The sequence below is a fragment of the Muntiacus reevesi genome, chromosome 12, assembly GCF_963930625.1.
Source record: "Muntiacus reevesi chromosome 12, mMunRee1.1, whole genome shotgun sequence".
NCBI lineage: Eukaryota > Metazoa > Chordata > Mammalia > Artiodactyla > Cervidae > Muntiacus > Muntiacus reevesi.
The window spans coordinates 13,181,949-13,202,362 of record NC_089260.1 but is presented as its reverse complement, the minus strand read 5'-3'; the positions used below and the strand labels follow the sequence as shown (position 1 = coordinate 13,202,362).

General features: G+C 46.0%; 1 protein-coding gene across 2 annotated transcripts in view; it reads right to left on the bottom strand.

Moving 5' to 3' along the window:
- The window catches only part of PTDSS1 (phosphatidylserine synthase 1), a 65,805-nt gene extending 45,413 nt beyond the window's left edge, over positions 1-20,392 (bottom strand). Inside the window, exons 1-2 of one of the 2 annotated variants that reach the window (XM_065902571.1) lie at positions 20,090-20,392; positions 5,688-5,779 (exon numbers count right to left, since the gene is read on the bottom strand). In XM_065902571.1, the coding sequence (XP_065758643.1) occupies positions 5,688-5,779; positions 20,090-20,268 (271 nt within the window). In that variant the 5' untranslated portion in view covers positions 20,269-20,392. The remainder of the gene's footprint in view (positions 1-5,687; positions 5,780-20,089) is intronic. The other variant, XM_065902572.1, reaches the window with a different exon arrangement.
- Between the last annotated feature and the right edge of the window lie 22 nt (positions 20,393-20,414).

Below are 20,414 nucleotides of genomic sequence, written 5' to 3'. Positions count from 1 at the left end.
AGAGTAACTGGCTCCTTGGAGAACAAGGCAGACACAGTGGGCTCGCTCAGTACACGTGGCTGCGCGACAGTCCCTCCAAGCACGGCCTCTCTGACATCCTAACCCTTCCTGCACAGAAGGCTGAAGGTCTCTGTCCTTTGTGTGGGCGAAGGGTCTGATCAATCTGGGGGCTGATATCTGTGGGCACCAGAGGAGGAAAGGCACAGCCTCCCCGCTGCGGACGTGGAGTCCAAGCACCCCAGACACAGGTCAACTGAGGCCCTGAGACGGCGCTCCTGGGAGAAAGAGCCAGAGACTGGCAGAGAGACATAGAAATGCACAGGAGATAGACGAGGCACCTCACGACCGGCCTAGCCTGAGGCAAGACCAGGGCTCTGCTGAGTCCGGGCCGTGCAGGGCTGGGCCCCAACCCCAGGCGGCGGCAGCGGCTGAGGGTGGTCCAGGAGTGACTGGCCGGCCTTGGGATCAGCTGTAAACCAAGCAGGACTCTGCGGGTCCTCCCTGCTTTGCATGTTATCACAAAGTCGGGGCAGGCAGGGAAAGCATGAAAACAAACAGCTTTTATCTTTCCAAAAGGTAAAACAAAAGCCCAGTCCCACCATGAGAGACTGAGCCAGTTGCGTGCACATTGAAGATGACAGGTCTCCACGACGGAAGAGAGGAGAAATCAGCAGAAATCATGCAAAATGTCACATCCGACAGATGCAATCCCCACCGCTCAGGGCTCTGGGGATCTTAGGGGAAGCACCACAGCCCCAGTGCCTGCTGGAGTCCAGCAGGAAAGGCGGTAAAATCACAACTATGGAGGGCTGAGTCTGGGAATCCCTAAACTTCCAGCATGGCTCTTAGAATTAGCAAGCCTAATTTTTTTTTAAAAAGCAGAAAAGAAACCTTCGAAGCTGGGAAGAAACAGGCAAGAATGAACACCCAGCCAAGGAAAACAGGAGGCTGGAAGGACACACACATCTCTGGATTGATTAGTTTCCTGCGCACATACTATGTTCTCATTGACTGATCTAAAATAAAAATTAGAAAAAAAAAAAAAAAAAAAGATGGTGGGGGGACAAATGAGATAAGAAACAAGAAGACAGGGATCAACAGTGGCCCTGGCATCAAATGATGGCTGGGAAGTAGGCCACTGCCCTACACAGGACACAGCAGGCAGGGGCTGAGGGGGAGACAGGGCCCACCAGCTGAACTGTCACCTACTCCCCCTCCCTCGGGGCTCAGGCAGCCGCAGGCCTTGTGTTGGTAGCAAATCTGAGATGCAGTTTACCATCTATTCTGGGCTACATTCTTAGGCCACCTCCGTAAGGCCAGGTTCCAGAGTTCAGGGGGACCACCACTGTCTAGAAAATGCTCGATGCCCCAAGTGGTCACTTAAGCTGTGCAACGGCACAGCGCCCTTGAAAGACAGGATGGGCTCCATGAAGTCCAACCTGTCCCTAAACCTAAAATCTTGAGATGTTGTGTGCTGGGGCTCACATGCATGCTGAGTCATTTCAGTCATGTCCGACTCTTTGTGACCCTTTGGACTGCAGCCCACCAGGTTCCTCTGTCCATGGGGATTCTCCAGGCAAGAATACTGATGTGGGTTGTCAGGACCTCCTCTAGGGGATCTTCTCAACCCAGGGATCAAATCTGAGTCTCTTATGTCTCCTGCATTGCAGGCAGGTTCTTTACCACTAGCACCGCCTGTGAAGTCCTGTGTGTTGGAAGCGGGAGGAAGAAAGAAAGTAAGACAAATAACTTGAAAAGCTGTTCAACACTGGGGATGTTTCCTACAAAGTGAATATCATAGCTGGGCCAATGCCTCTTCATTCCATGACCTCTCTGTATCTTGAACATCTCTTCATATTGCAATCACTGTGTATTATAAGAACTTTCACCACCAAGGAAAGGCCAAATTATGTTTGGTCATTATCTGCATAAGGTATGTAGGTGCTGTAGACGGGAGGTTTGCGTCCCCTCAAATTCACATGTTGAAATTCTAACCCTGAAGGTGAAGACGGTTGGACTTCCTGGATCCTTCAGGCCCAAACCACAGAGCTACTTGACTGTGAACATTTGCTATCCTTTAGACCTAGGAAGAAGGACCCCACGGTGGCTCAGAGATCATCTGTCCACTTCCATGACAGGGCCATGGCGGGACAGGAGCAGGACAGCCTCACCTTAGTTTCCAAGGGCAAGACGGATGCCCAGCAGAGCCGGGGAGAAGAGTGTACTGGAGTCTCGGGGATTCAACCCCCACTGGGCAAGCTGCGGGGGCAGACCGCTGCCCCTGGGGGTCTGGAAGGCGGGGCATCAAGTCCAGGAGGCTTACTCTTAAACCCTGAGATCTCACAGAGTTTGCCTTCCTAAGTTTCGGCCTAGAATTTGTCACCCCTTCCTTCTTGCCAGTCTCTTCTTTTGGGAATAGCAATGTCTGCTCTGTGCCTGGCTGGCTCTTGTATTCCGGAAGCACAGAGCTTGCTTGGTTTCATAGGTTCACAGCTGTCATAGGATGAAATCTTCTGTTTAAGCTGCTCAGTCTATGGTATTCTATCACTGCAGCCTACACTAAGACACAGGTTTTCATATCTTGAAAGGTTTTCACTAAAAACATACAAATAAAAGTAAAAGTCTAAAAGCTTGAGGGGGGTTGGAGAACTAAACTCAGCTGCTAAATAACTTGGTCATCTAGAATAATCCACTCCCCAAAGGATTCAGAATCATGGTTTTACTGGTTGGATTATTACGCTACCAGCAGAACCCACAAAATTACAGAAGAGGGAATTCCTTGGTGGTCCAGGGGCTGAGATTCCGCGGTTCCAGTGCCGAGGGCCCAGGTCCAATCTCTGGTCAGGGAACTAGATTCCCACATGTCGAAACTAAGAGTTTGAAAGGTACAACTAAAGATGCTGCAAGCCACAACTAAGACCCAGCACAGACAAATAAATATTAAAAAAAAAAAGAAAAAGAAAAATGCTCATTAAAAAAAATAATAATACAGAACAAAATTCCACTGCCAACATTGTGGGAAAACCTGAAAGACTTGCCATGTATAATGCAGCCAGTCCCCTACATACGGACCTCCAAGTTGTAAACATTCAAAGATGTGAACGTGCATTTGCGTGTCCAATCACGTAAGTGAGTTCACATGTCTGGTGTACACCCTCATGTGCACGCATCCTCCACGGGTGTCTGTGCTTTGGTGCACTTTACCGTATAGTACTCTACGGAGTGGGCTTCCCTCACAGCTCAGCTGGTAAAGAATCCGCCTGCAATGCAGGAGACCGAGGTTCAATTCCTGACTGGGGAAGATCTGCTGCAGAAGGGATAGGCTATCCACTCCAGTATCCTTGGGCTTCCCTTGTGGCTCAGCTGGTAAAGAATCTGCCTGCAACATGGGAGACCGTGGTTCGATCCCTGGGTTGGGAAGATTCCCTGGAGACGGGATAGGCTACTCACTCCAGTCTTCTGGTCTGGAGAATTCCATTGCAAAGAGTCAAACACGACTGAGCAATTTTCACTTTCACTTTTCTTTCACTTTCACTGTACAGAGTACAGTGGTACAGTATCTTTATTTCAAGCCCAAGGTGTCCAGAAGCAAGTGTGAAAGCAGCCATGGTATAGCTGGTATGACTGTACTTTACAGGCCTCCTTGGTGGCTCAGATGATAAGGAATTTGCCTATAATGTGGGAAAACAAGGTTCAATCCCTGGGTCAGGAAGATCCCCTGGAGAAGAGCGTGGCAACCCACTCCAGAATTCTTGCCTGGAGAATTCCATGGACAGAGGAGTCTGGAGAGTTCATGCGATCACAAAGGGTTGGACATGATTGAGCAACTAAAACACTGTACTTTTCAAAGTACTGTACTCTGAGACTAACAATGCTTTTATCTTTTGGGTTTGTTTTTCCTAATATGCTATTTGTGTGAAAAGTATTATAAATCTATTATAGCAATGTACTATGTAGCCGAATGTATTAGTTGGGTACCTAACGTTGTTGAATTTATGAACAAACTGGACTTAACGAATGCACTCTGGAACAGAACTCGTGAGTATGCAGGGGACTTTCCTGAGTACTGTGATCTATAAGAAGCAAGTATTTGATCTTTGTCCCCTTTCTGGAACTGAGTTCTAAACTCCTGGAATTTCCTAAGTGATAAGAGTCTTTTGTTACATTAATGAAGCAGCTCAAGAAGGAGGCCCTGGAGCCCACAAGGTGATTAGAGATAGGAACCCTCAGCCACCCGCCCTGACCTCTGGGAATGCGGGAGGGCCTGGCGGGCAAATCAATTGTCCATGGCCAAAGATTTAATCTGTCATCAGCAAAGTGATGAAACTTCCATTGAACCTGAAAGGATAGAGCTCAGAAAGCTTCTGGGTTGGTGAGCACATGGTCTGGTGGGAATGGCGTCCCGAGAAGCATGGAAGGGTCTCCTTCCTTCCCACCAAGCATCTCTGCATCTGGCTGCTGATTAATATTCTCAGTCCTCTAGTGAGTAAACTGGTCTCCCAAGCTGTTCTAGCAAATTAGTCAAACCCAAAGAGGAGGTCACGGGAACCTCTGATCTACAGCCAGGGGACACCCTGGACTTGTGACTGGTATCTGAGTGGAGGGAGGAGCAGCCTGGTGGGACTCAACCTGTGAAATCCAATCTATCCCCAGGTAGACAGTGTCAAATTGAGTAGAACTGCAGGACGCCCAGCTGATGTTCAGCAATGCTAGGCGGCGGAGGGACACCACCCCTCCACACCCACACACACACAATGGAATTGGTATTGGAATCCTATCACCAGGGTGCAGCTCCAGGTAGCATCCCTTACGTTCATAATGAGCTCTGTATATTACAGATTATACTCTACTGAATAGATACGAGGATGGAGAAGAAGCACATCTTAAATCATCATATTTAAAACCTGAGCAGGACCCATGGAGCACAGCTCACAAAAAAAGATTGCAAGTTACAAAATACCCTAAATGTTAAAGAAACAGGATACAAAGAGTGACTATTTAGAAAATCACCTGCAGAAAATAAGAATATTCCAGGGAGGAAGTACTGAAGCAGAATAAGAAAAAATAATGTAACTTGTTAGGGACAATTCAGAGGAAAGGGGTGAATCTTAAGTGCAGCAGAATACCAAATTAGTTTTTAGACCAAGGCTTTTGCCTCACTCCGTAACGCTGAAAGAGGAAAATTTCATAGTAGTAATTTTTTAACCTGATAATGAAAATTTATATCCCAGCAAAGTTTTCAGTTAAAGACAACAAGTTATTTAACTAATATTCATTACAGCACTGACCCCATCTTTAGCAAAAAGGAATAAATGAGCAGTAATTGTGTAATTTACAATTTGGCTGATAATACCAAAAACAGCAATAAGAACAGCTGACATTCACTGAGAGCTTATGATTCGTCAGTCACTATTCAGAGTATTTTACGGTATTAATTCAGTTAACTCTTCCACTGTACTTCTCTCCATTTCAGACAGAAACGTCTTAAAGAGGGACCGAGGAAACAGAGCTAGGAATGGCGGAATGGGCAGTCTGCCTCCAGAGCCTGTTCCCCTAGTCACCACGCAACACTCAGATTCTTTTTTTATTCCACCCTCCAGTTTCATCTTCTAGATGACATGCATCTCAAAAATACCAACAAGAGCACAATGCAGAGGAGAAATGTGACAGAGCATTACGTCACTTACCATTGGGGAAAGCTAATACACTGATGATAAGAAAGAAGAAAATTACAGAGAGGATGCCCCTCCAGATGTTGTCTTCTGGGACAGAGTCATCCCTGAAAACAGAAAAGGAACACTGAGTGTTACTTTTGAATCTATAATCAGTCTAGAAGAGTACAAGTTCCATGTTCTAAAAAAACTGGGGATTGCTAACTTTATTTTGCTGAGCTAATTCATTATATTCACTATTTACTATTCACTACGGTATTTCCTAAAATAATACAGCCTCATAGTAAAGCCTAGTTCTTATGATAAAGGCACTGTCAACCTTACACCCCAACACACGTTCTACTCGGACAAGCATTTGAGAATCACCGTTCTTTTACAAAGGGGCTTCCCACGTGGCTCAGTGGTGGGAGTCACTGAGGCGCAGGAGACACGTGTTCAACCCTTGGATCAGGAAGATCCCCTCGAGAAGGAAATGGCAACCTGCTCCAGGATTCTTGCCTGGGAGATCCTATGGACAGAGGAGCCTGGTGGGTTACAGTTCATGGGGTCTCAGGGAGTCAGACATGGCTGAGCACACACACACACACACACACACACAGAGGACCGTCACTGCAGAGACTGGCAGAAAACTGTTCAGGAGTCAGAAAGGAAGCGCAGGATTATAAAGCGGAAGGGCAGGGCTTTGCTGGTGGCTCCGTGGCAAAGAATCCCTCTGCCAAGGCAGGGGACACAGGTCTGATCCACGGCCCACGGGGATCCCACATGGCACGGAGCAGCGAAGCCCATGCCCCACAACTACAGAGCCTGCTCCCTGGAGCCTGGGAGCCGCGACTGCTGAATCCTGCACGCCCTGAAGCCCATGCTCCACAACAGAAGCCACTGCAATGGGAAACCCAAGCCCCACAACTAGAGAAAGGCCCAGCAACGAAGACCCAGCACAGCCAAAAATAAATTAAATAAGAATTATCTCAAAAAATAAGGAGGAAGGACATGAGGCGATGAGATTATGCAGTCACTTGTCAAATCTGGGCAGTTGGCTATTCAAGGGATGAACAAAAACGGGGCAGTGTAACGCCATCAGAAAGTACTAGCCAAAAAAATGCTAAAGGAAAAGTGAAAACAAAATACCAGATTTAAACTTGCATTTAAATTCTAAACCTAAGAATTGTAAAGGAGACAACCTTCTCCGCCCTGCGCCTGCCTGGTCATTTCCCACATGTTCCTGTGTTTAACTCCTCCATAACCCCAGTAAACTGAAAAGATTACGTCTGTTGGTTCATATGTTATCTGTCTTCTCTGTAGAAAGTGAACACTTAAAGGCAGGGAATTATTCACACCTGTATCCACAGAGCCTGGGGACACAGTAGGCCCTCAATCTATTTCTGGACTGATTATTATGGAAGAAAATTTACTGTTTTACAATGAAGTAAAATTCTCCAAGGGCTTCCCTGGTGACTCAGTTGTAAAGAATCCATCTGCCAACAAAGGAGATACAGGTTCAATTCCTGGGTTGGAAAGATCCCTGGAGAAGGAAATGACAACCCACTCCAGTATTCCTGCCTGGGAAACCCCATGGATAGAGGAGCCTGGTGGGCTACAGTTCGGGGTTGCAAAAGAGTCCAACATGATTTAGCGACTGAACAACAAAAATCTCCGAAATGGAAATTTTCTTACCACTGATGGTGAAAAATTTAGGTTTTAATTAAGAAAGAAGATTCTAGTAACAAATCTGGGGCTCAGAGAAGCAAACAAAAGTAGGAAAACAGAAAAACAGCTGGAAGATTTTCTGAAGTATTGATAATTATCAGGAAGCTTGGTAGAGGGAAGTTCAGTGTTCCAGTTTAGAAAGAAGTAGGATAAGTAAGAGAAACTATGAGAAGAAACACAATGGAAGGACATGGTTTAGAGATGAGGAAACTAGTAGCCATACATTGAAAAATGATAAAAGAAACTGGGCTTATCTGGAGGAGGACTGTCTATAGTGAAAGTTTTCAAAAGACAAATGCTAAATTATTTAAGATTGAATATTACTAAATAAAAAGAAACAGGTCAAAGAAGAATCTTAGAAGAAAACCAAGTTTGCATAGAAAAAAGATCTTGAGAATCAGAATACACACATGAAAAGGTATGGAATGAAGCAATTATTACCTCGTTAAGGACTTGAGTCCTGGGTGGTGGTTTAAAAGTGTTAACTTACATACCAACTCCTGTTTAGGCTGCTAAGTTTCTGCACCCAGTGAAATTATTTCCAGACTTACAACAGGACTGAACATAAGGTTCTGAAATAAGATGTCATATAGGTCTTAAATGTTTCCTAGATCACCACACAGCCAAACAGCACTGAACTAATCCTGGACAAACAACACTTGGTGGTTAAATTCAGAAATCTGACTACAAAACCATTCTTTACGATCGGACAGACTTCTTCTCATAACAAAGTGCAATCTTATTTTAATGGTCATCCTAACAATTAAACATTTGCCCAGAGGTTATAAACACAACTTCAAAATGCCAGGCTGGGGCACACCTGCCATGCCCTTTGGCTTATGTAGGGAAGCCCTGTATCCAACTCCCAGGAACATTCGCTTTTACTGAAGAATGGCTACACACAGCGGGGGTGGGGACACAATGTCCTCATTCAGACCAAGTCACACTACTGACACTGCTAATGATGACAGGACCTACTGTGTTTTCAGGCATGAACAGGCAGTTTCTAGACATTATCTCTAATTGTCACAACCCATCTGCAAAATGGGCTGATATCAACCACATCTTACAGATGAGGTAACAAAGGTCAGACGGGTTCAGTAACTTGCTCAGGATTGTGGAGCTAAGAAGTTGCAGAGCCAGCTTCAAACCAGGCCCGCTAGACTCTGAAGATAATGATCTTTCCCCTTTGCCAAACTGCCTTATGAAAACTTACCTGTCATCCTAAATCCCACCTGACTCATGGAAGATGCACAGGGATGGTATACGAGAGGTGAACTGGGCATGCAATTGGTAAGTTACAAAATAAAAGCAAAGCTAAAATGAGTAACTGTGGCCAAGGCAAAGAAGATAGAGCCTCATAACTCATGCCTTAAACCAAAACACTCTAGATGATTCAAACAACTAAAAGTTGAAACAAAACAAAATTCGAGATAAAAAATGATGGGAGAACTAAAAAAAAAACCAAACCTATACACCCCCCAAAAAGACACGACAACCTCAGAGTGGGGAATGTCTTTCTAAAGCATGATACACAGAGGAGAGAGCTGACAAATTTGCACGCCAAAGAAATCAGTAGCAAAGTCCAAGGAAAAGTGATAGATAAACTTGGAAAAAAATATTTGCAACTCATATGAAGGCAAAGGGTTAACTCACCAAATCACAAAGCTCTCCCCACCAAATCAATTAACAGAAAGAACAACAAATGGACAGAGAAAAACAAATAGAAAAGTGGACAAAGGATATGAAGAGACAGTTCACTGAGTAGAAAAATCCAGCAGCTCTCAGGCAAGTAAAAAAAAAAAAGATGCTCAATCTTGTTCATGGTAAGATATGGACACACTGGAACAATACAAAGAGACCACTTTTATCTACTTTATCCCTGATGGCTCAGATGGTAAAGAATCTGCTGCAACACAGGAGACCCAGGTTCAATCCCGGGTCAGGGAGATCCCCTGGAGAAGGGAATGGCAACCCACTCCAGTATTCTTGCCTGGAGAATCCCATGGACAGAGGAGCCTAGAGGGCTTTCAGTCCATGGGGATGCAAAGAGTTGGACATGACTGAGTGACTAACATAACTCTTCCTTACCTTATGGAAAAAGGCAAAAATTTAATGACTGAGCTGGTGAGGATATGCAGAAACAGATAAACAGGTATTCTCACACACTACCTTTATGGGGCCATTTGACAACACATTAATTTATAAATGCATATACTCTGTAACTCAGCAATTCCATGTATAAGAATATATCTCACAGATACACCCTCATTTATGCAAAAATGACATATGTACAAGGCTGCTCACCACAGCACTGTATGTTTTAGCAAAACAAGGAAACAACCAAATGCCCACCCAAAAGAGACGTTAAAACATTATGGCTCTGGCTCACAAGCAAGTACTTGTTGCTGTTCAGTCGCTCAGTCGTGTCTGACTCTTTGCGACCCCGTGGACTGCAGCACATCAGGCTTCCCTGTCCATCACCAACTCCCGGAGGTTGCTCAAACTCACGTTCACAGAGTTGGTGATGCCATCCAACCATCTCACCCTCTGTCATCCCCTTCTCCTCCTGCCTTCAATCTTTCCCAGCAACAGGGTCTTTTCCAATGAGTCTGCTCTTCGTATCCGGTAGTCAAAGTATTGGAGCTTCAGTATTAGTCCTTCCAATGAATACTCAGGATTGATCTGCTTTAGGATGGACTGGTTGGATCTCCTTGCAGTCCAAGGGACTCTCAAGAGTCTTCTCCAACACCACGGTTCAAAAGCATAAATGCTTCAGTGCTCAGCTTTCTTTATAGTCCAACTCTCACATCCATACATGACTACTGGAAAAACCATAGCTCCGACTAGGCGGACCTTTGTTTACAAAGTAGGCAGCCATAAAAACAATGAAGATGCTTTTAATTAACTGGTACAGAGTAATTTAAGAGATCATGAAGTAAACAAAGCAATTTGCAGAACGGGAGTATAGTAAAAAACTTTTTGTGCAAAAAGAAGAGCACAAATCAGTATACGAAACTTGTAACTTGTGCTGAGCTCCACAGGGTCTCTGGGAATCCACCCAAGAAATGGTGACTTTGTTTTATCCCAAGAGAATTAATGAAGAGTTGGGGAGACTTCTCACCATACACTCGGTGGAATATCTTGGATTTTAAGCAATGTAGATATATTACTTTCCAAAAAAGTGGATTATACATCAACATTAAATTTGTAAGAACTTGGGATCGGTGATAAACAATGAAGCTGCAATTTTGTAAATTCTGAGCAATCTTACTAGAAAGATAGGGATCAAAGAATGGCCTAGTTTCAGGAGTTAAAAAAAGAGAAGAAAAAAAAAAAAGGCCGATTAAACCTGAATAAAATAGCAGCGAGTCTGAAAAGTTGGCCGTTTTATATTTGCCTAATTAGAAAAAAAAAGAAGTATCAAAGATGGACAGCAAGGTCTTTGGTAAAACTGAAAACACAGTACAGGAAGATCACGCTCCTGTGATCAAAGACCAAAGGGTAGGCAGGTGAGCTAAAGAAGAAATCTGAGTCAGATCAGACTAGGGGTCTCCACTAGGCCCTCTGGGTTTCCTGAGAGCAGAGAGGGCACTCACACACTGCCTACAAAAGGTGGGCACGTAGAAAGAATGGAATGGGTGACCGAGGAGGCGGCCCACTGCCCACCAGCCTCCCGACTAGCTGACCGGGGCCATTCTGTGAGACCCTCATCTCCCCGGCATCCAGAGACTTAACCACAACGCTAAGGGATACGGACATTTTCCATACTTAATCATGAAAAGCAACTTGGCTACTAAGGCTACAAAGACCACACTACAGATTCCAGAGACCTTCAATCAGAGGACGAAAAGGGTTTATCTCTTGACATCCACTGGGTCTGTGCCTCACTCAGAAGGCTAGCTATAGCTGCTCTGCATGTTAGTTCTCTTAAACTTCCTAACACCCTTGAAGGGGGAAATGATCACAATCTGCATTTTACTGACCCCAAAGGTTACGTATTTTCCCCTTTAGGAGGCTGTTCGGTGCAGTGACAAGGAGGAAAGGTTTGTGGCCAGACTGCCTGGGCCAGAATTCTGAATTCACACTATCAGCCTGTGTGACCTCGGGCAAATTATCCCTCCTCTCTGTGCCTTGGTTTCCTCAGTTTATCAAAGGAGAGTAACAGTTCCACCTCACTGGGTTGCTGTGAGGATAAAATAACTTAACACATGTGAGGGACTTAGAACAGTGCCTGGCACAGACGACCTGTCAGTAATTAATTTGTAATTTTTGCCCACTCAGCTAGCCGACACCTATCATTGTGGATAAAGATGAACAGACATAGTCCTGACTTTTTGAGAGAATCATGATGAAGAGCACAGTAAGACACAAAAATTAAATAATTATCTTAGTATAACTTCGGCCCATGAGAAAAGTTTTTAATTTGCTGGAACAGCCTCTGATTAACCTAACAAAACCCCCCTAGACCCCCAAAACCCTCTCAATTGTTCACACGAGACTGGTCCCTGTTTGTGGAGTTGGTACCATCTCCTCAGGCTTTGCCAGGGGGCAATAAGGTTCCCTCGGGCTTTCCTCATAGCTCAGTCAGTAAAGAATCTGCCTGCAGTGCAGGAGATCCGGGTTCGATTCCTGGGTTGGGAAGATCCCCTGGAGAAGGAAATGGCAACCCACCCCAGTATTCTTGCCTGGAGAATCCCATGGACGGAGGAGCCTGGCAGGCTATAGTCCATGGGGTCACAAGAGTCGGACACGACTTAGCGACTTAACTACTAACTACAACTACTAATAAGGTTCCCACTTCTGGGGAAGTTTGTGATTCGCAGTCAGGGCTGCCAGAGCCCCATCTTGACTTTTCCTGGTCTCACGATTCTTGTTCAACTAAGACATTTTGCTTTGCAGCAACAAAGAATAAGAGGACTTCAGGCTGGGAACTGCGAGGCTGGGGCAGCACCCTGGCCTCTCTGCTAGGCCCTCTGAGGCCCCTCTGAGGCACCTCGGTCTTGGAGCCGCTGAACTTTCCGAAGGCCTTTTCCAGCTGCCATTTGGTTGGACCACTCCATAGTTCTCCGGGGAAGTATCATCATTGCTTGGAGGATGAGGAAAATAAAGCTCTTGCTTTATCTTGCCCACAGTTACAACAGACAGAGGCAGAACGAAGTAGGTGCCAGGGCCTCTGGAATGCTGGCTGGAGGTCAAGATTGCTACACTGACCCATATGATACAGACGAGCCCAGGGAGGCAAAGTTCTTTTCCCCTCGCTCTGCTAAATTTAGGAGGTGTTCCAGCAGCAGCATGCTGGGGTAGCCCTGACCATACACAGAGAAAACACCAAATGGACAGATGACAGGAAAACTGTCATTTAAGATCCCTTCTCATTCACCCGCAGCAGCTCCAGGGCCCCCAGCCCAAGGCCTGGCACAGAGCAGGCCTTCTCAACGTGGTGGGTGCCAGAGAGGGGAAGAGGCCAGGCCGTGGCGGGTGCGTGACCCAGGGAACATGAGGAGGAGCCAGGGCCCAGGCCCATGCAGATAACTCCCCTGCGTCGGCGCTGACCAGCCAGGGGCTGAAACACCTCACGTCACCCTGTCTTACTTAGCACAGAGAACTACCCAAGAGAAGGCTTCCCCCGTGACTCGATGGTGAAAACCCGCCTGCAATGCAGGAGACATGGATTCAATCCCTGGGTCGGGAAGATCCCCTGGAGAAGGAAATGGCAACCCGCTCCAGCAGTCTTGCCTGGAGAATCCCATGGACGGAGGAGCCTGGCGGGCTACAGTCCATGGGGTCGCAGAAGAGTCGGGCACGACTTAGTGATTAAACAGCAACCTACCCAAGAGAGAACCCGAAAAGCAGGACAAGTGAAAGGAAAGCCCTAGCATTTTTTAACAAAGGTTTGAACACAAAAACTTTGGCTTCGGAGTTTTAAACTTGAACAGGTTACAGGCAGTGAGCAAAAAGACCAAGGAAAACAAGCAAATTCTTTCCGCTCATAGACAATCTTTAACCATGGCTGTCTCCCTGGGGCCAAGAAGGTAAGGAATCTTCAACCCTGACTCCTAAATGCAAAGTTGGCTGTCCCCTCACCCCCTGCCATCTTCTCCTTTTCATCTCTTTAAGAGGAATCTCTGAAACAGACACAAAGATAGGGTCATGTTTAGGAGGCTACACACTGTTAAGGATCCTCTCTCCCAATGGAAAACTCAGTCTTGAGTTACAAAGTGGACCAATGTTAACTAACTTTGATATCAGCTTTGAAGGCCACATTCATTTCATCTTATAAAATGTTAAAGATTCTTTTCGAGAATTAGAGCTGAAATATCAACTGGCAGAGAAGAGTGATATTTTTTGAAAGTTCATATTGAATAAATTATTTTTATATTTGACTCATTTAGCATTTTACTGGGTGTGTATTCTGCGATGATTAAGATATCTGCTCTCAATAAATTAATATAAAAACAAATATTACAATAGGAGAGAGATACTAATAAAAGATGTTTGGAAGTACAGTAAGTCCCCAACCTACGAACCTTCAAGTTGTGAACATCCAGAGATGTGAAACGTGCGTTCCTTCAACATCAGGCCTGAGGGAAACAGCCTGCCCTCCAATTGTGTTAGCTGGGTACCTCAGTGAACTCTGGACTTCCGAACAAACTGGACTTATGAATGCATCCTTGGAGGAATCCGTTCCTATGCAGGAGACTTAACTGTACATAAACACTTCTTCCTCTGAGCTTCCAGGAACAACCAAGAAAGGTGTCTGGGAGAGGACCATGAGGTGGGTTGCCAGGGATGCCATGGGCTTGTCGGTAGGCCGAAGGCGCTCTCAAGTCAGAGGGAGGTGCCAGCCTGGCACCAGGTGTGGGGCTGCCTGGGCTTGCAGCGTGTGCCATGTACAATGGAAGCAGGTGTAAGGCTCTATAATAAAGGTCCTCGGGGGCCAGCAGGCACTCCTGACAGGTGATGGAGATTAGGGAAAAATTGTAAGCGGAATGGAGGGGATCACGACCTTGACTTTGAAAGGTCATGAGGAAAGTAGTGTGGAGGATGGTCTGAAGGGAAGGGTGGTCAAGGCCTGGGCGTGTCTTATGCCAAAGAGCTGGGGTTTGTGAGCTAAAGCCTGGGCATGGGCAGTGAAGGACAGCTCTGAACGCTACTGAGGCCCGGCTGGACCTGGTGAAGATAAACTAGATGAACTCCAGGATGCCGGAGGCCCGGGCTGGGCGGAATACAGACTGCTGAACTAAACTGAGTACAATGAGGGCTCAGGAAGCAGTCCTTGCTGCCTGTGACTCCTGGGCTTTCAAATTTGTTGACCCTAAAATACTTGTGAACGTCCCTACAGAAATCTGGGGCGAGAGGGATTCTATCACAAGATAAACTGTATTGTCATTGGTAATAGAACTGTATATAAAGTGCTAAACACTAAGCAGCAATACTATGCATGCAACTCTCCAAAGTAAGCATCATCTAAACCAAATAGTTCTTTGTGTCATCCAGGTGCTTATTTACCCCAAAGAAATACACATTATATACATTACCCCATTATATACATTACCCCAAAGAAATATGACACAAAGAAATATATATATATAAAGACCCTGAAGAAATATGACTCATTTTCCCTTTCAAGAAATGAATAATCTTATTAAGGCCATGCATGCATGCATGCACGCAAAGTTGCTTCAGTCCTGTCCGACTCTGTGCGACCCTATGGACAGCAGCCCACCAGGCTCCTCTGTCCATGGGATTCTCCAGGCAAGAATACTGGAGTGGGTTGCCATTTCCTTCTCCAGTTAAGGACAAAAAACACCAGAAATAAGGACAAGAAAGGATATAAAGAGGTGCTTATTTTAATCCAATAAAAAGAAATGATTCACATAGGAAGTGAGGAAGAGGAATGTTAAGAGGGTTAACTGGACCTCTTTAGAGGGGGCCTAACACAGGACATGCCTCCACCTCCAGGGCTGGTGTCACCCCAGCACACAGCTCCCGTGGACAATCACTTAACATTGCTGGTGTCCGGGAACAAGGACAGCCAAGGCCTTCTGTTATTGGGAAAGAAAGAACACGCTGTACCTAAAGGAAACAGGCTCGAGACAACTGAATCAGCAGTATCAGGAGACAGTTTCTAATGGGAATTGATACGGTCTAAAGGGAAAAAACAGGGGAGGCTGGCGGGTTTCCAGGAGGGAAGAGACACAGAAGGTGGAATGATGGCTCCACGGTAAGATGAAGAAAAGGTGGAGCTCCAGAGCCACTAAGGGAAATGACGTGAAAACCACTATCACGAACAAGTAGAAATCAATCAATCAGAAGTCTGGCCATGTGCCTGCCCTCATCCGCCTCCTCAGTCCCACATTAAGGAGAAAAGTAGCCCAAGTCAGTGTATGATGCCTCCTGTACTGGAAGCTGCAGGAAGGCAATCTCTTCTGGGCAAGTGATGACTTTTGCTGGACAAGTATCACTGGAGAGAGTGATTTCACTGCTTTACTGCCAGGCGCCTCTTGAGGAGAGAGTGACCTGCTACCAATGGGATCTAGTAAATTTTGGCATTTTCAAATCTAAAGCCCGAGCATTTGAAACTAAGGCTAGTCAACGAGTCCAAGTTTACCAACCTATGAAAGGCCAGCTCAGAGCTTAAGACAAAGGTTATCCTTGCCCCCACGTTGACTGAACACCCTTTTATAAGACATATGCCAAGGCGTTTGATTTCTAAAACTGGTTACCCTAAAATGTGGCAAAGAGAGCTTTTTCCAATCTTAGGCGGCAGGATTCAATAGCATCTGGCTTTATTGTGAATGACAGTGATAGGGACTGCAGACTGAAACGCTATGATTCAACAGTGAGTTGGCCTAGTTGCCATTTAACAAAAGCACTGCTGGACGAATGCAAACTTGTCTTGGACTTCTGTGTAAGGCACCTAATCCTTGGCAATCCTAAATTCTTGCTGGGTCTCTCTGCATCATGTGTCATGACCCAGGTAGGGTTTCGTGCGTACTGGTAATCTGACACCGGGAAAGTATTCTACCCCCCCTCCCCCCCCCTTCAACCACTGGTTTTTGAAAAACAAACTTTAAGACATATTTTTAAAGTTTCACTGAAAGAATTGCTCTGAACAGTCACCAACTCAAACCCTGTTCTAAAATAAGGTTCTTACTGCAGAAGAGCACAAAATGAATAATCTTCATTTAAGAAGTCATTACTTTCAATCTTTATGGAAGAAGACAGAGCGATCACTGTAATGTCTCAGTTTAAAGGGTCATAAATCACTACCCAAAATGAGTAAGACAGTAAGTACTAATTGTACTAATGGTGCTTATGATTTTATACAGCATGAAACTTGTTCTGAAGTAGTTCTTTAATGTATGATTTCTGTCTCTGTGAAATTAGTGGGAGAAGTAAAATCATAACCAATTTTGGAAAAGACCATGGCCTACAGTTCAGATTATGCCTTTTCTATTACTTTTGACAAGTTGTTAAAATTCACGCTCATTTTTTATACTTTCACTGCTGTAATTTATTGAATGCTTTGGCAGTACATGTTGTAAAAGGGAACTTCCAGAAGAATGGGACTTTCTATATTAAAAAAGAGGAAGAGAAATCTGCTCTGAAAGGGCCTAGAATAATAGGGTAAAAGGTTGAAACACACTGCTCATTCTTGCTACTTATTATTTAAAGTAAAACAGCATAATTACTTTTCTAATTTCCAAAGAAACTCCTGTACTAACTCCATCCTTGCCAACCCACATGAGACAAAGTAAAACTGAAGTTGATATGAAACAGGCATATATGTTCTCCAGGCAAAGCACTGTCCAATTTTCCAAAGTCTTTATTCTTTTTCTTAATTATAGAGCACACCACATCCTCACTCAATGAAAAATCTAATGTAGGAGGCAGCGGCACACAATGAAATGATATAATAATAATAGTTAATGTTTACTGAGCACTTACTATTCATTACATATTGAGTAAAGAACCTGCCCAACAATGCAGGAGACCTGAGTCACGGGTTCAGTCCCTGAGTCGGGAAGATCCCCTGGAGCAGGCAATAGCAACCCACTCCAATACTCTTGCCTGGAGAATTCCATGGACAGAGAATACTGGCGGGCTAGTCCACAGAGTCACCAAGAGCCAGACACAACAGAAGCCACTTAGCACGCACAAGCTAAATACAGATGATCTAAAAAGATGAACTGAACACTTAAAATGAAATCCTAACAGGTATTACTAAATATTTTCACTCTACGTACTGATAAGCAATCAGGGGCTAAGCAATATTAAGTGGCCACACAGACAAAGATACCAGGTGGTAAAATCCAATGACATGATAAGTATTTGAGGATAACCATAATTAGGGACAAGACTTCTCTCCAAAGCTAGAAATATGTTCTTGGTTGGATACTCTGAAAAGATCTGTCCTTACTCCACAGCAGAGAATTAGCAGAATATTTTACCATGAAAGTAGCTGTTTCCCTCAATCATTAAGAGTAATTGTTTCATATGCTTTATGCCTTTAGATAGATTCACACAAATAGATAAACACTTACAAAATAAGAACCAAGAGTTAAATAGATTGTGGAGGAAAAGAACAAGTGTGATGTAGGAGGACATTATCAGTTTTATGAAAATCTGAAAAAGTTGCACTGATTCTCAAGAGAGACACCATTGGCACTTGCGTGTATACAAGTGTGTAGGTGCACATATGTGCCTGTGAGTCAGGGACAATTCTTTATCTTAAACACTATCCCTGGCGTTTACACATTTAGCATCCTTAACCCCCACCTGCTAAATAGCAAAAGTTCCCCCAATACTGAGGTCACCAAATATACTCCTGTACAGTTTCTATGGATGGGCTGAGAACCATTGATTGTTAGATAAATATATTAGAGAAGAAAGGTCCATCTAGTCAAAGTTTTGGTTTTGCCAGTTGTCACGTATGGATGTTAGAGTTGGACTATAAAGAAAGCTGAGCACTGAAGAACTGATGCTTTTTAACTGTGGTGTTGGAGAAGACTCGAGAGTCCCTTGAACTGCAAGGAGATCCAACCAATCCATCCTAAAGGAGATCAGTCCTGAATATTCATTGGAAGGACTGATGATGAAGCTGAAACTCCAGTATTTTGGCCACCTGATGCAAAGAACTGACTCATCTGAAAAGACCGTGATGCTGGGAATGATTGAAGGCAGGAAGAGAAGGGGATGACAGAGGATGAGATGGTTGGATGGCATCACTGACTCAATGGGCATGAGTTTGAGTAAACTCCAGGAGCTGGTGATGGACAGGGAGGCCCGGTGTGCTGCAGTCCATGGAGTCGCAAAGAGTCAGACACGACTGAGCAACTGAACTGAACTGTTCTGACATTAATTTTGTGCCAGGTACTCTGTTAAGTACATTCACACATGTTCATTTAATCCTTATAACTCCATATTAGGTAAGGACCTATTTTATCCCCATTATACAAATGAGAATCCTGAGGCTCAGAGAAAGGCTAAACAACTCAACCAAGGTCACACAAATAGTCTTGCGACCAACAGTCTGGCTCCAAAACTCCACATCTCTAAGTTAGTGCTTAAGCATGGTTGGTATAAACACACATTTTCTTTCCTTAAAGAGGTTCATTCAGAAAACATAAACCCTTAAAAGTAGGACCCAAGGTGTACCTGGTCCTTTAGGCAGGAATCAGTTCCTTGACTTGGGGCTGAGGGACCTCATGTTCAGTGAGGTAGCTATAAGCTGTGGGTCAACAAGAGTTGGGCGGGGTAGCTCCTAGGCACAAGTGCATATTAGAAGTGTTTTGAGTGTGTGTGCATGCATGTTTTCAGGCGGTAAGAGAGTTGTGCTATAGTGTGTGTGGTGTGAGTGTTTTATTTAACCCTTTCCATAGCATCTGCAACACACCGGGCATTGCTCCAGAGGCCTGACAATGTCCCATTTCAGCATGCATGCCAGGGTAAGAACGGAACAGAGCGGGCACCGTGTGATGCGTGATGGGTTGGCTCTGTGTGGCAGTACTGGAATGTTGGCTGTGATGTGTACGCATGGCTGGCAGTTTGTGTTGTGGTCGTGTTTGGGGCTGCGAGAAGGGTTATGCGAGACGACTTGCGTGCAACGCACACTGGAGTGCATTCTGTGGGCAGAGAGTGCTGAACCCTGGAGGAGTTCCGCGGGGAAGGGGTCTGGGTTGTGTCCTGGGCCTGGGCATGGCGCGTGAAAGACGCCCGTAGACTGGGGTGTTTGCAGCGGGGACATGTGCGCTGCAAGTGGTGCATACCAGATGATTCATGCGGTGAGCTAGGCAGGGACGGAGGCCGGAGAGGAGGGGGCTGGTGTCGTGATGCGGGGAGAGGGGAGCGAGGCTGTGAGCCGGGGAGGAGGAAGGGAGGGCGATCGCGCCAGCGGAGCCACGCGTGTTCCCGGGGTGGCCCGAGGCGCTGCATGGGGAGAGGCGCTATGGGGACAGGCGTGGGGGTGGGTGGAGGATGGAGGTGGGTCGCAGGGAAGGGACGAGCGCCGGTCCCCGAGGAGCGGTAGGGGAGCGAAGCTGGGTGTGCTCGGGGACAGAGCCGCCGGCGGGCGAGCCCGCGCGGGGAGCAGAACGAGCCCGCTTCCTCTCCCGGCCATGGCTCTCCCCGCCCCCCTGCGCCCCGCCGTGTCCCCAGCCAGCCCCTTCCCCTTCGCCCTCGGGCGCGCCCGGCCCGCCCCGCACCTGGTGAAGGCGAAGTACATGAGGCTGACGATGGTGAAGCTGAGCAGAGTGATGGTGTGCGGCCGGTAGAAGAAGTCGATGGTGATGTCCTCCACTTGCTGCTCGTTGATCATCCGGAAATGCATCTTGTAGTTCACATCATCTTTACTCAGGGTCCGGCTCCCCACGCAGGACGCCATGGCCCGCCTCCCGGTCCCGCGGCGCGGCCCCGGCCCGCGGAGGCTGGGAGCCTGGGGTGGGGGAGCGGGGGGCGGACGAGCCGCAGCGGGCGGGCGGGCGGCCGGGCCGACGCCGGGGCCGGGTTGGGCGAGCAGCTCAGGCGGGG